The sequence below is a fragment of the Ascaphus truei genome, chromosome 9, assembly GCF_040206685.1.
Source record: "Ascaphus truei isolate aAscTru1 chromosome 9, aAscTru1.hap1, whole genome shotgun sequence".
In the NCBI taxonomy this organism is placed as follows: domain Eukaryota; kingdom Metazoa; phylum Chordata; class Amphibia; order Anura; family Ascaphidae; genus Ascaphus; species Ascaphus truei.
Window position 1 is genome coordinate 56,073,910 of NC_134491.1, and position 16,297 is coordinate 56,090,206.

The 16,297-nt window shown below is 40.1% G+C and overlaps 1 protein-coding gene across 11 annotated transcripts in view; it reads left to right on the forward strand.

Moving 5' to 3' along the window:
* Positions 1 to 16,297, forward strand: part of PPP1R13B (protein phosphatase 1 regulatory subunit 13B) — a 66,493-nt gene that overhangs the window by 13,044 nt on the left and 37,152 nt on the right. For 2 of the 11 annotated variants that reach the window (XM_075614962.1, XM_075614961.1), the window contains exon 2: positions 14,487 to 14,634. The exons of 2 other annotated variants lie outside the window; for them this stretch is intronic. In XM_075614962.1, coding sequence (XP_075471077.1) covers positions 14,487 to 14,634 — 148 coding nt within the window. Of the gene's footprint in view, positions 1 to 6,456; positions 6,482 to 9,888; positions 10,132 to 10,956; positions 11,035 to 14,486; positions 14,635 to 16,297 lie in introns of those variants that run through there. 7 more of the 11 variants (XM_075614963.1, XM_075614958.1, XM_075614957.1 and 4 more) reach the window with 7 other exon arrangements.

The following is a 16,297-nucleotide window of genomic DNA, read 5'->3' on the forward strand; positions in this document are numbered from 1 at the left end:
TCATAAAGTTACCGTCAAACCCACTTCCTCCCAAAACATATAAAAAGACCCCCACTCCCCCTGTGTGTGTGTGTGTGTGTGTACACCTTGGGGATGGTCAGGACTAGAGTCGGCGCGGGGGTTGGGGTCTGAGGAGCCGCCTGGCTGGGGAGGGCGCAGGGCGTGTTGAGGTCCGGGTCATGTGGGCCCGCCTGGAACTGGAGCCGGTGGTAGGACTCGGCAGGCTGCGGTGGATGGTGGGGGAAGGATCCTAGTAGGGCCTGGGACTGAGGGATGGGGAAGGATGCCGGGCGGTAGGGCCTGGCTGGGGGAGCCGAGGGGATGCCGGTAGGGGCCTGGGGGATGGTGGGGGGGCTGAGGAGTGTGGCTCTGGACTCAGGGAGGGCACGTTAAGCCCGGGCCCCAGGTGCCACTATGCCGAGCGGCGAAGGATACCGGTAGATGGTCCGGGTCCAGCAGGCTGAAGGACAGAGTACCGGGAAGGTAGGACAGGGGGGGGGGGGCAGGGCCCTGGACACCAACCCTGGCAGACCCACCCTGTTGGCGGCCTTGATCGTGGCTGCTAATTTCTGATGAGCTTTCATACTCCACTATGTTTCTCCATATTTAGTTAATGATGAAGCCTACTCTATTGATTCTTTCATTATCCGTGTCTCTAACATTGGTGTCTGCTTTTGAGCTCCGTGAGGCTTTCATCTTTTCTTATAACTTCACTAAGGCCAACAATATCTCATTCAATCTTTTCAAGTTCATCTTGCAGTGCTGTTTCACTGGCGAGTGTCCGGCAGTTGTAGGCAACCAGGTTTAGGTTTGAATGACCACTTTTGTTTAACCTCTGGGGATTCTTCGCACCCTCTGCGTTCTTGTCGTCTTCCTGTTAAACCCAGTGACAATCTAGCCTCTGGCGAATTGGTGCCATTGTGTTGTTTTTGTATTAAGATTGGTTTATGGTTTTATTGCTTTACATTTCCTACTTGGGATACTGCTGCAGCATAATCATACAGGATATTCTGTTTTTTAATTTGGTCACACTTCTATTCGTTTACTTTATAATACACTGACAAATCAATGTATTTTTATTATTCACTTTGACAACTTTTTTATTTTATTTTTTATATTGCTCATTGAGTTTGTACTTCCTAATTTTTCTTGGGAGAAATTAGTTTCCCAATGACTTATTTCCTTTGACTTAAGCTGACATGGATTGGTTGAAGTATAGGAGGTGGAGGTATACAGTGCTATTGTTGTTGTTGTTGCATAATAGTGCTATCTTTGGATTCTAAGGAAAGCTACACTCCAGCTGCACAGGAATGTTACTGTAATCTTTAGAAAGTGACCTTTGCATGCACAAGCAAAACTGATGAAATGCAGTTGATTTTAACACCTTTTAGTGCTGAAGTGCTGCTCTCAACACTGAAGGTTGTATAGGTTCCATAGTTTTCTGAGTGTACACTCCATAGCGCCTTTTTAAAATACTCTGGAAAATACTACCATGACTGTTTAGACACGTTTCTCGTGATCCTGGTGTGTGTTTATTGTTATAGTGCCAACTTTGTATGCAGCACTTCACTGAACAGACATCACAGTACAAAATGAACCCCCCCCAAAAAAATAATCCCTGGATACACGGAGCTAATGGAATTGGCATTAGAGGAGCGCTAACTGTCTAATAATAATTTATTATTATTATGCGTCTTGGCTGTTGGTATTATGTAGTGTGGAATGGGCACTTGCTAAGGTGAAGATACTGACGGTATCTTTCATGTTGAATATACAGGTAGTTTGTAAGTTTGTATTTTTTCCGGTAATGGGAAACAAATTGGCTTGGTAGTTCAGTATAATTCAGTATGTCATAATGTGTTGTGCTTGAAAATATGCTCTGAGATATAATTTTTTTTTTTTTTTTTAATAAGTGACGTTTCGGTCCAACATGAACCTTTTATCAGAGCATTTAAATGCTTTGATGAAGGTCGATGTTGGACCGAAACGTCTGTTGTAAGTTTTTTTTTTTTGTTTTTGTTTTTTTTTTAAGCTCTTAGAGCATATTGTTGAATAAAATTGTTGACGTGCCCAACTTTTATACATTTATTTTGCTGGTGAATGTCCCAATTAGCTGGATGCACTCCATTTATTCCCTTTGTATATTTACATATTTTGTGTGTGCTCAGTCATATCATCTTTTTCTGTGTTTTGAAATGATGCATTACAGAAAAGTTTGTAACATTTTTTTCTCATGCAGACATTTGTATTGAAACAGATTTCTGACCCGTCCTCCTTTGGAAAATGATTTTGCTTTCTCTTTGCAGGATACCATACAAAATAATTCTAGTAGCAGTCATTCTGTAGTATTTACTGGAATGTTACAATTCAGGAAGTTCGAGTTTTCCCAGGTGGAAGTTGCGGTCACAGCATTTATTTATTTTTTAAATCCCAAGTTCAATACGTTAATAACATCACATTGTTACCTCGTCTGTTTGATGTGTCAGTCTTTATAATGTCAACACTGCTTGATGATGCTAAAATACTAGGAATAAACACAAACGTTAAGGCTTCCCAATGTCATAAAACTGATTGACTTTTTGCTAGTCAGACTGACTCTAATAGACCTAAAACACACACACACACACTGTCATAATTCCTCTTTGTTTTGGAATGTGAAAAAAAATAAAAAATATACATACACACACACACACACACACACACACACACACTACTTTAAAGCAGCAATGCCTCTTTACCAACACCTAGGATGAAAACTTGTGAATCCCACGGAGCTTACTAAACAATGTTTAGCATTACTTCCTAATTTCGTGGGGGGATTTAAATGCATGTCTAACAGGAAGCTGCAAGAAATGATGCTGCTGTTTTTGTGGCCATTTTGTTTTCCCTAGTATAAGTATATTGGGAGCTAGGGGTTTTACTATCCTTACATTCTTCATTGCTTTGATTAATCAATAAATCCATATCTACTGGAGTAGTGATTGATGAGAAAAGTGGAAGAGATTTTCAGATAGCATTTGTTTGTGTGCCATGGAAACATCTAGACTAGGGTTGGCGAACTTCAGTCCTCAAGGTCCACCAAATGGTCAGGTTTTCAGGATATACCTGCTTCAGCAAAGGTGGCTCAGTCAATGACTGAGCCACCTTTGCTGAACCAGGGATATCGTTAAAGCCTGACCAGTTGGTGGCCCTTGAGGACTGAAGTTGGCCACTACTGATATAGAGTAACATTAAACACCAGAAGGTAAAACAGAGCTAGTGATGTTCTCAGAGACCAGGTTTTTGTTTTTTAAGTGATAACACCAGTGACAGTATTTCTGTAACACCTTTTATTATTCGTATCAATATTTTCAGATGTATTTTCCCTTTTGGATGTGTTTTGTATTTTCTCGATTCAATGCACAAAGGCTCAGCATAACATGTTGGTTGGCCTTGTCCTCCCGCTCCCATTTTCCTCCCTGGAGCTGCCTCACCGCATTATTGTTGAATGCAGTAATTGTATCGGATGAAAAGGGGACGTACAGAGAGATTGGACAGTTACTATGAAAGCTTAGCATCGGCAGTGAGGGCCATTGTGGGATACAAATCTAGCTCTAGTGGCCATGTTATTGTTCCCAGAAAAGACTATTATGTTATAATTCTTGCCGTACAATTAGAAATGGGCATGATTTTTTTGTTTTGTTTTGTTAAACCACAAAGATTATTATATTCTGTGTTTTTTTTTTTTTGTTTTTTTTAAAAATAAAGTATAAATGAATTTTGTCTTGTTGTTCCATTTACAATGTATTGCAGGGTATGTGATTACAGCTGTGTCGCTGTGCAAACACCCTTTTGCCATGTACTGTAAATAAAGCAGGTTGTTTGCACTGCCTGCTGTCAGGAACAATGTTTTTACCTGTACCATTTAAACAAAGCAACTTTTTATCTTGGTATGATAGCTGTAAAACCCTTTGTTATAGTTGTAGAAATTAATTTCCCGCTTTACAGACTATATTGTTTTAGCTGTGATTTCTGACATGGGAATAGCCACATTTTCCATTTGTGCTATTACTCTACATAATTGAATCTGTTTTTTATACAAAATAAATAGTCACATTTATGAGGCCTATTTTGGACTTTTTTTAAAACTTATTTTTTTCTATCCTGGTCTCCTTAGGTGTTTTTTTTATTTTTTTTTAAGCTTGTGGAAATTCTAGTAACTTTATTAATGAAATATTAATAAGATTGCTTTTGAGCCATAACATTTAGTGACCGTTAAATTTAAAAGCTTAACATTGCTGAATATCTTCTATTTTTGCTTTCTTAGGCAGCGTCCATGCTGGCGGAGGCGTGCGCACGTGGCGCGATCACATTGCCTTAAAGCATTGATTGCGCCCATAGACTGCACGACAGCAGGAGGGGGTGCGCGAGGAATCGGTTCAATTTGATTCCTCGGCGGGACGGGCAGGTCACGTGAGCGGTTCGCCCAATGAGGGCGATCCAGCTCTGTGACAGACGCCCCTAGACCACAAAACACTCCAGCTTAACGCGGGTGACGTCACTCGCGCACACGCCTCCGCGTGGCCTTTTGCGGCATGGACGCAGCCTTGAGTTCAGATTCATTAAACTCTGATATTATCAATGCAAAATCACTCCAAATGCGGCACGTCATTTGACGTGATAATCGTGTCCTTTATTGTGTTATTCCTTAAGAATTATCTAGGCATAAACACTGCGCTGTTTGGAATGTCGTTTGCATGCTCTTTCCGCCTAATGTTGTTGCACTACAGAAACTAACATTCAGAAATGTCTTTCCCCCCCCCCCTCCTTACTGTAGGTATGCCAAATAGAACGTGAGAGACCAATGTGTAACCATGTTTTATTTGTCATCTTAACTCTGTGCCCAGGACATACTTGAAAACGAGAAGTAACTCTATGTATTACTTCCTGGTAACTTTTTATAAATAAATAATTTAGGGCGGTGCCCACTGACACATACCATCAAATAGATTAACTTATACGCCCCAAGTGGAGATACCTGAGATTCATAGGAAATATGCTAATTTAAATAAGTAAATATATTGAAAGTTACGTTGGTATATTTTCCAGGTAAATGTTTACAGGATAGGTCGATCTATTTGGAGGTATATCCGTTAATGCGTCCTCTTCTAAAGGGGTGTCTCATCTTCTTCAAAAAGCCATAATAATGGCAGTTTACACACAACTCAACATGAAATTGATATAAGATATGGACTTAATTAATATAATGATTCAAATCTGAGAAGCGTGTTTTCCGCCAAAACATTCACTTTTTTGGAATGTGTTGAATAATCCCCTTGGTCTTGATTTGCAATGGATCAAATGTCATTTTGAAAATGTCCTATAATCTTTAATTTCAGAGCCAGTGATGAATGCAGTGACAGCACGGCTGTATATCTTGATATATTTCACAGCAGTCTTTCTTTTCCTCCTTAACCCCTTTGCTACTGATTAATGTAAGGTGCAGAGAGGCATACATCAATCGCTTCATCTTCGGAACATTGATTATAGACCTTTTAAAGAGATTCCTAACTTCCTGTAAGGGTAGCTGCAAAGCCATTATTGTCTCTCCTGAAGTTTACTGTCTGCGTTTCAAGTGGAAGGAACAGTGGCACAAACACCATGGTGTTTGTTGATGTGATTGCGGAAGTATACTCTTCAGTCTACGAGGACCTCCAAAACGAAATTTCTGTTCATCCAAAAACACACTATCTAAAAAATGATAGCACAATGGGGATCCATTAAGGAAGGTCTACAAGTGTGTTTGGCTTCTTTTGTATGGCACATCTGCTTTTGACAATTTCAGGAAGAGCCTCCTAATAGGACTAGTTAAGGAGTGGCCAACTATAATCCTCAAAGGTCACCAATAGGTCAGATTTTAAGGATGTCTGTGCTTCAGCACAGATGGCTCAATCAAAATTACTGCGTTAACGCAAGAATATCCCTAATATCTGACCTGTTGGTGGCCCTTGAGGACTGGAGTTGGACACCCTTGGACTGTTGTTTTAAACATTATAAAAGTCTTATTTCCAGAATTATGGTGTTAAACACCAGCATTTAAGTGTGCAGATTAATCATATATTTCTACTCGATAGACAGGAAACTGTCCGTTCATGCTGTGGTGCAGAGCACTAGTAGCTGTACATTCAGAAGTGTATATTCACTGCTTATTGTGACCCGTTTTAAAGGAGCAATTCATGCACTTTTTAAAAAGTATGTTTTTAACATAGGATTGAACCCCATTAATGTCAGCTCCAGGGACCCCCTGCTTCCCGAGATACAGACCCATGAAGGTTGTGCTGGTATCTTGAAAACGTTTAAAGCTCCCGCGTCACGTCGGCCAAGGGGAAGCCGCACTGGATGAAGTCACTGCTTCCTTTTGGCCTGCCGGGCACAGGAACTTTGAAGAGCGGCTGTTACATGATCCCTGCTAGCTGGAGCGGCTACCGGCACCCCTACGGAGGTAAGCAACGCCCAAAGCAGGGTGTCCGGGAGCTGAAATGAATGGGGTTCAGCTCTGGAGACCATCTGCTTCAATCCTACATTAAATTTGTGGGTGGGTGTGTGGATTGCTGCTTTGAAGACGCGAAAGTGAACAGTGCCATCTACAATAGGTTTTGTAGTAGGGAGGTTGAAAAAAGACATGGCCACCAAGTTCAATATGTTACATTTAGACTACAGATACTTGGCCTATATTTGTATTTACAGTATATTGATCCAGTGGAAGGCCAACAAAAACCCCAGTGAAACATTATCCAATTATGTCTTGTAAGGGGAACAATAAATTCCTTCTCGACTCCAATAATGGATCAACATCCTTCCCATGTTTCATATTTGGTATATCCCTGTATACCTTTCTAAAAAGATGTCCAATTTTTTTTTTAACAAATCTATTGTATCTGCCATCACAGTCTCCATGGGTAATGAATACCACATTTTAACTTCCCTTACTGTAAAGAACCCTTTCCTTTGTTGCTGGTGAAATCTCCTTTCCTCCAACCTTAAGGGATGACTCTGTGTCGGTTGTACTGCCCTTAGGATGAGTAGTTCTTTTGAAAGTTCCTTTTATTGCCCCATAATATAGTTGTCATATCCCCTCTTAGACGCCTCTTTTCTAATGTAAACAAATCTAATTTAGCTAGCCTCTCCTCAGAAATCAGATTTTCCATCCCATTTAGTAATTTGGTGGCCCTTCTCTGCACTTCTAGTTGTGTCCTTCTTTTTATTTATTTAAAAAAATTTTTTTATGGATTATAGCCCCAAACTGTACTCTCTCTATTCAAGGTGTAGTCTTACTAATGATTTATACAGTGGCAAAATTATGCTTTCTTCCCTTCTATTTATACCCCGTCTAATGCAAGATAAGATTGTATTTGCCTTTGCAACTAATGCCTGATATTGAGCACTATTGCTAAAGCATGCTGTCTACAAGCACTCCTAAATGTTTCTCCATCACCCAAGGATTATTAGGATTCACCTAATTTTGCCCCATTTAAGTTGTAAGTCTGTTTTAATCTTCTTTTCTAAATGCATATGCTTACATTTATCTGTATTAAACTTCATCTGCCATTTACCTGCCCAAGTTTCCAGTCTATCCAAGTCCTTCTGTAAAGAAATTGCAGCCTGCCCTGATTTTTAATAACTTACACCATTTAGTATCATTAGCAAAGATGGAGACTTTCTTGTAGTAATCCACTTACAATTTGAGCCCAACCTGAAAAGGTTCCATTTATGTAGGGTGACCATATTTTTCCCGGGACAAATGTCACGCTTGCTGTTCGCGCATGCTTGGCAGGCGAACACTGACCGCTCATGCGCCAACACTGCAAAAATATGGGACATTGGCTAAACTTTCCTGACACTGGGACAAAAGAGAAACCGGGATTGTTCTGGCTAAACGGGGATGTCTGGTCACCCTACATTTATGACAACCCTCGGTCTATAAGGCAAAAGGGGGTTGGACTCCCACAGCAGATAGGGTCCCAGAAACGCCCAAAAATGGGGATACTCACGGAAGTGTGCAAAAGTATCAAATACAATTTATTAATACAATGAACGGTGGAGAGGACATACACAATAAAACTCTAAAAAAACACAAGTCACAGAATTCAAGCCCCTTGCTGGTAATGTACATTGATGCAATGCACAGTCAAAATAAACCAACAGAGAACCATAAATCCTATGGGGTGACAGTCCCCGTCATGAAATGCTGAGGGTCCCCTAACTAGTTTGCTTGGAGGAGTCTCGTTCAACATGGGTAACATCGCCCGGACACGGAAATAATTGACAGATTTATAGCGCTATCTCGATTCTGTGGGGGTGATGAATAGCCAATCTTAATTAGTGCAGTGATTTTTGCCTGGTTAATTCTGATAACGAACGGGACACCTCCATGCTAACTAGTTACGTTACCCCCAGCATTTCATGAGGGGACTAACTGTCACCCCTTAGGATTTATGGTTCTCTGTTGGTTTATTTTGACCATGCATTGCATCTATGTATATTACCAGCAAGTTTTGTTGTGTATGTCCCCTCCACCATTCATTGTTTTTGATACTTTTGCACACCCCATTTTGGGTCGTTTCTGGGACTCTCTGCTGTGGGAGTACCGACCCACTTTTGCCTTTCAGACTTTATTTGCACTGCAGGGGAGCACCATCCTTGATCTTATGGACATGGATTTATGTACGGATTACTTTCTTTGATATTATTATGTAGTAGTGCATTACTGTGGTTTTTTTTCTACTCTGGCTATCTTTCAACTAATTTTCAATCGAGGTTCAAATATTTTTACCCAGACCTATGTAGTCATTTGAGATATGGACAATTAGAAGTATTTTGAAATAATTTGTTCAACTGTTACTGTCTCCAAGGTAAATACAGTAGTTTGGAGGCTTTTACAATGTTTATCTAATGTCATTTGATGTTTGCAGACCTCCAAGCTACAGGCAGATTGTTTTTGCCCCAGTTTGTTGAACTGCCCCTTCACAAGAGTTTTTTTGCACAGGATATTGGAAGAGAACTGTGACATCCTAAGAGCTCATGTTCAACTGCACATAAAGCCCTCTCAGGTTGAGATATTAAATGGAATCGCAACCTGCCATTCATTTTTAATCACTGTAAAATTCAATAGCCTGGCTTTTTCTTGGCTTTCTTGCTTACATTATTTTTACAATGATAACAGTAGCATTTCTAGATGGCAGCAAAAGCCACTGAATCCTTAATTAACTTGATTCCTTCTCCAAAGCAGGAAAAGTCTTGACCTCTTCAAATGTGCTTTCAGGAACCTTTCATTCTAACCATCTTTTTATCTGACTTCATAATGAAGCAGGAAAATCAATACATCCAGATTGGTGACTACATTCATCTGCGCTTCTTTGTTTACAAGTTAACGAGCGCCTTGATTTCATCAACGTGTTTATTTAGACATACTTACCTCCTGAATTTTTACAGAGCACTTTTGTCCTGTTCCAATAGCATGTTTGTTTTATATTGAGTATTATTAAAGCGTTTATAACTTGGCTGGGAAGGCTTCACAAGCCGTTACTTATGTTTACCCCGAGTTCCCTTATTTAAATATCGTTATTCCCTTTTCTGCTGAAGGAGTGAGTAGGACACTGAAGATTTTAGGTGTTGTTTTGGATAACATTATTTCCACCCCATGCGTTCACAAGGCCAAGGGTGTATATTGCACAACAGATCTGTCTCCTAGTTCTTGTTTGCCTAATTAGGCGAATCATAATACACCATATCATTTAGCCGTCACATCCGTGATCTGGTTTCTGTCCTCCGAGCGCCTTATCAATGTTCCTAGCGACACAGATTTCTAAATGCCAGTAGTCTGAAAGCTTGGCCATTTGAGCAGGTTCCACTTGTAGTTTCTGTTGTTAAAGCTTTTTTTGGTTTTTTTTGTTCTTGCTTTCTGGATCTACTGTACACTACCACTTTTTTGCACTTCGTGACCTTTTTCTATTTAATGAGCTACACATGAAGAATTTTTTCACTATGATTTTGCAAAGCCTTATAAACAAGCCCAAAGACAACCCCCAGCCGTGCGAAAGAATTGGATCAAAGTCTTGCAATAGGAAAAAGGAAAGACTGCTTCTTAAAAAGGTAGGGCGGCTGATCTGTACATGGCTAGGAGGTACATGCTGTGTGTGCCGTTATGTTTTAACTAAATTTATTGAATATAATCTATTGTCTTATTGGTTTAACTTTTTTTTGTATGTTACTGTAGCAGTCGTTGCTGGGTCGTGAATTACATAAACCTCTTACCAACTTCATGTTGTTGCTTTTTTCACATATTTTGTTAATGGTTTTGGGTTCTGCGTCTTTTAGTGTTTCCCATCTTTACTGTTTTTAGTCTCTTTTTTTTTTTTTTAAATTTATTTATTTATTGTTTTTTCAGTTTATACAAGTTTTCTGGGAGCCGCTGTGCACCAACTTGAGATGTCTGTTTAAAAGTCCTATGCAATATAGTATTTATATTATATATAGGTCTGTTTCCCCACCTGGCTTTTCTCATCATATTTGTGGAATAGACGTACATTCTTGTATTTTATTTTTCCAAACTTGACTTAAATCGGCATTACATTTTTTGCGTGTGTACATATTTCATTGCCTTAGAAATGTAATTGCGTTCTGTACCCTTTGGCATATTTTGCACCTGGAATAGTTCTTTGAAGTTGCTAGTGTTTCAGTGGAAGTTTTTAGTCATGAAATGTTATTTGTATATCTCATTTTAAATGTTACAGACCTCCATTATTACCAATACAGTTCATTAATAATTTGCTTGTAATTTGTCGTCTTCTATTGAAGAAATGGCACTTTTTGCTTCTAGGGATGAATGTCTTTTATTCTATTTGTTACTACTTTTAGTAAAGACTTTAGACTCTTAGTTTATCTTAAAGTGCGTGTTAATAATGATTGCATTCTCGGCAGATAGCAGCTAACATGACAAAGTGGGATTTTGATGCTCACAGTGCAGTCAGTGAAAGACATGGTCTCTGCCTCTGGGTAAGCGGGATTACAGCATTGTTTGCCATAAGTAAAATATTTTTTTGAAGTCCTAATGTAAGAGTTTGGGTGCACGTTAAGCTGTGTTAATATTTATAATATAACCTTGGTCTAGGAAGCAGACCTCATAACTCAAAGTTCTCATGGTGAGGGAGAAACAACATACCGTAGCAGTACTATGTGGTTACCGCCAAAATAAACAAGACGAGAGCCTCTATTTATTAAAATAGTGTGTTCATTGGAAAATATAACCCATGAAATTCAATTTATCTCCGTATAATGTAATGGTTGGTGCGGTTTTTTTTGGCCTCTCTATAATCTTACATCAAAGGCAATATATTACTTTTCAGTACGGTAATTTTTTTTTCCCCCGCCCCCCCAGGTTGTTCTTATGAGGAATCTTCCTAAATACTCTTTGTAACCCCTTCTTTGCCAGGTAGCCGGGTAGTTGATGTGCAGTGCTTCATTGTGTGTTTGTTCATTTGAAGCCAGACTATAAATACATGTGGTCGGTCTCGGTGTGATTGTGACACATGTCATTGCGGTACAAATTGTCTGTGGCATGCACAACAGTTTGGCTCCCCTCTGCTTTTTTCCATCACTTCCTCAGAGCAATCTGGGATTATTTGTTGTTCTATTTTGTTCATATAGAGAAGACAGACATTAAAATGACCTGGATCAGCTGTATCCTGCTAACCTTAGTTTTAGATCGCAACTCCCTGTATAAATCCCTATGAATAACACCACAGAACAGATTTTGTGAGATTCGTTGTGCTGTTAAGTATGGCTTGTACAACCACATTTTCCAAAAACCATTTAGTATATTTCAAATTCTAAAACAAAAGGCAGATAATATATTGGGTAGGTGTGTGTGTTTTCAATAATCAGTGTAACTCTGATCTACCATGCTAAGTGCGGTAATCCTCCTCCTAAACCTTGTTGCTATGTCATGATACAATAAGCACTTTGATCTTTAAAACATTGCAGCTTTCAGGGGAGCAGGTCACCTGAAATTAAGCAAGTAGTGAAGTTTTACACTTGGAGGCAGTTGGAAATTCGAGAAATTTTAAACAGAATGTGTTTGTCAGTGTAAAGTTTAAATGCAATTGCAGTTCTGTATATATGGGCTTATCTTTGTATGTATATCTTTATTTATATAGCGTCATGCAGGTATATACAGTAGCGCTTCACAGCAGCAATGCACGTGACATAATGGGATGAAGGGCTTCAGACATAAAAGTAACATTAGGAAAAGGCATTCCTGCCCCAAAGAGCTAACAATCTATATATTTTCACCTGAAAGTGTTTCAGTAAAAGTTTCGTTACGGGAATATACATCTTTATTTCTGTTGCTGACCCCTTTTACTAATACAGTTAATTATCCATTTGTTCAGACAGATGGTGGTTTAAATTTACAATTACCTTTTACTTTTTTTTCTTAAATTACATTGAGAATTTAATTGAGAAATCCAATGTTTAATTTTACCAAAATGCAAGTTGCTGGATCTTACATGGTTTTAAAAAATATATATATTTTTAAATATGATTTTAAGCCTTTTCTTTACTATTCTAATCCTAGACCTCCTTTTGGAATCCTCTGGAAATATTTCATTTTAGAGCACTATTAAAGCAAAATTATTTGTGCTCTCATTCTAATATTTCTAAGAAGTGCCTTGTAACTCATCCCAAATGGAACGTGCATCTTTTAGAGTTTAGTTTGGTTTTCTTACCTTGTAAGTTGTATTGTAGAGTTAAATGAGATTGGTTGTGGCAGAGCATGGCACGGTACCCTGCCTAAAAAAAGAACATAATTGTTGTGCCACAGTGCGATTTTGAGACGCATGAAAAGGCATCCTTTCTGCTGACCTACTTTGCGAGCCAGAATGATGTCTGCACAGTGACACAGACATAGTTATTTATCAACTGTTTCACCAGTAAATAATACATTTAATGTTACCTCTCATTTTCAATTATGTCCTGGGCACAGAGTTTTGATGACAATACATGGTTACATTAAATGAATAGAGGTTATACATTGTATTTACAGACATTTCATGGATAGTTTGAGATTATATATGTTGTGGACGTATGTAACGGTTACAGAAAAGATTAAAATTTGAGACAGCTGTAGACTTAAACTGAAGGCGGTTTTGATAATCTGTGGTGGGTTGTTCCAGTCGTGAGGCGCACTGTAAGAGGAGTGGCTGTATACTTTGTTGAACCTTGGGGCTGTGAACAGTCTTTTGGAGTCAGATCTCAGGTGATAAGTGCTGTGTGTGGTAGTGGTGAGGCGTTTCTTCAGAGGTGGGTAGCTTGCCCAGAACGTATTTAAAGGGGAAAAAATGTTTTTTGCGCCTGGACTCAAGAGAGAGCCAATCTAGTTCTTGGAGTATTTTGCAGTGGTGCGTGTTGTAATTACATTATTTGATAAAGCGGCATATTGTATTGTAAAGGGTGTCTAGTTTGCGAAGGTGAGTTTGGGGTGCTGTACCATATTCAAAACTGTAAACAAACATACACCAAATATAACATGGACCTGCTGATGAATTATCACTTGAACTTGCATCTACTCACATGAATTAATTTCCAATGTAGCAGTGCATAAAGAGTAGCATCTGCAGCAGAATAATACAATTGGGTTCATATGATACCTCTTATGAGTGCATATGTTGCTTTGTACTGTCCAGGAGACACACGCTAGGCAGAGGTAGAGACTGACCCATACCTGTGATCTAAATCAGTAGGATAGTGGGGGTCATGACTGGAGAGAGGCAGAATGGTAGTTCGGCGGCAGGCAAAACAAGGCTTCCAGAAGGAGGCAAGGTAGGGAGTACCTTGCACAGGCAAGAAAATAGGGGAATGGAAGCCTTTATAAAGGGAGAAGGCAAGTGTGAGCAATCCAGCTCAGGACGTGGCTGGCTTCCTGCCTCGGCAGCCATGTTGGTAGAGGCAGCGAAGTCAAAAGTCATCCATATTAGAGATCGTAATAATACCACTATATATATCTTTGTTAAACCATCGACCACACAGTGTCTGGTTCTGGATTTCATACTAAAATCTATAAGCATTCTGAAAAAAGTGAGACTGGGTAGGTGACAGACTTTTACATTCCAATTAAATGCATAAAATGAGGGATTATGTGATGGAATTTGAGAGCTTCGCTGCAGAGCGGGAAATCATGTGAGTGTAAGACAATTCTTCTTTAGTATTACTCATAACGGTGAGCACAGGTATACTAGCTGAACCAATGCTCCTTATTGTTTTAGTATCGGTGTAACATTACTGAAGTGGGGCAAAATATATACTGGACTTAAAACATGTCTATGCAAGGTAGCATAAGTGAATGAATATGAAATGTAGAACGGTCACCTTCTGTCTTAATTTGTTATGATTTATCATTAATTACTCAAATAAAAATGGCAAGCATTTATGGTTAATTTTTTTTTTTACAGATGATTTTAACAGTATTTCTTAGTAACAACGAGCAAATACTGACAGAAGTCCCAATAACACCTGAGACAACATGCCGAGATGTGGTCGAGTTTTGCAAGGAGCCCGGGGAGGGGGCATGTCACCTGGCCGAAGTGTGGCGTGGGAATGGTAAGGACCTGCCACTCTGGGAATCCTGGAGGAACACAATGTCAGCATGCTAAATATAACTCGGGCGTAGCTATAGCCCGGGGTCCCGCTCTCTAGCTTGAACAAGACATATTTTTGCTGCTGTGCATGTGCGACCGGCACTTGGCTACTGCGCATGCGCGATCAGCTCTTCCCAACTGCGCATGCGCGATCAGCTCTTCCCAACTGCGCATGCGCGATCAGCTCTTCCCAACTGCGCATGCGCGATCAGCTCTTCCCAACTGCGCATGCGCGATCAGCTCTTCCCAACTGCGCATGCGCGATCAGCTCTTCCCAACTGCGCATGCGCGATCAGCTCTTCCCAACTGCGCATGCGCGATCAGCTCTTCCCAACTGCGCATGCGCGATCAGCTCTTCCCAACTGCGCATGCGCGATCAGCTCTTCCCAATTGCGCATGCGCGATAGGTTCTTTCATACTGCACATGTGCGATCGGCGGTTGCCTACCGTGCGATCAGCGATTTCCGGTCGCTCATGTGCGATCGCAGCTTGCCGATCGCAAGAGTAGCCGGCAAGAGCCGATCGCGCATGCGCGGTTGGAAAGAGCCGATCGCGCATGCGCGGTAGGCAATTGCCGATTGCGCATGCGTGGCCAAACAATACAAACATTTTGCCCGGGTGCCTGCGCATGACTTTCTATACCACTGATATAAATCCACTTTTTCATATTTTGTGAATCCGCTTCTAGGGGAGTACTATTTTTACATTGAGTATTAATATTAAAACCCCGGGTTCCTATGGCAGAGGTATGTTATGTGACCTTTGTGACGGTCCCTATATTCTCTAGTAAATGGTGTATAAAGCGGCAGCCAGGGTTCCTCACTGCGGTAGAAGTGAAACAGCCTTTTGGCTGCAGGGTGTTCTTGATGTAGTATAGAATCTGATCAATGACTAAACAGTATATCAGGGAGAGTATGAATGATTGATTGAGGAGACTTGGACAGAACAAAAGCAATGAATCCATAAATGTATGTAAAAATTGAATTATTATCTTTTAGTAACTTACGCCTGAGTGCATCATTGGTCTTCAGCACCTACTGCGTTTGTTTTTGTTTTTTCTTAAAAATAGTTAACGTGTTAAAGTCCCAGACAATGATTTCCATTAAATCACAGCCTTCAGTTTTATAAAAGTACATTTGTTTTTCCATTCTAACTCCAACCCCCTGGATATCACCTTTGGTGTCCCGCAAGGCTCTGTTCTGGGGCCCCTACTCTTCTCAGTGTTCATTAATGATCTTCCCACAGCTTGTAAGGAAGCCTCAATACACATGTATGCAGATGACACAATCCTATATGCACACAGCCATAGCCTCTCTGACCTTCAACACATACTTCAGTCTGACTTTTTGAGACTCGAAAACTGGATTTCCCAAAACAAAGTGTTTTTAAACACTGACAAGACTGTAACAATGGTATTTGGGACCAAGACTAAATTTGTAAAGCTTCCAGTGACTGAGCTCCTGATTAGAACCAACGCTAACACCACCCTAACACCTGTTCACCTTTCCTGTCTTGCCTTTAAATTCTTCATGGGCAAGCTACCCAGCTACCTGAACAAGCTCCTCACCCCTACCACTTGCAGCACTTATCACCTTAGATCAGACTCCAAAAAGACTGTTCATGGT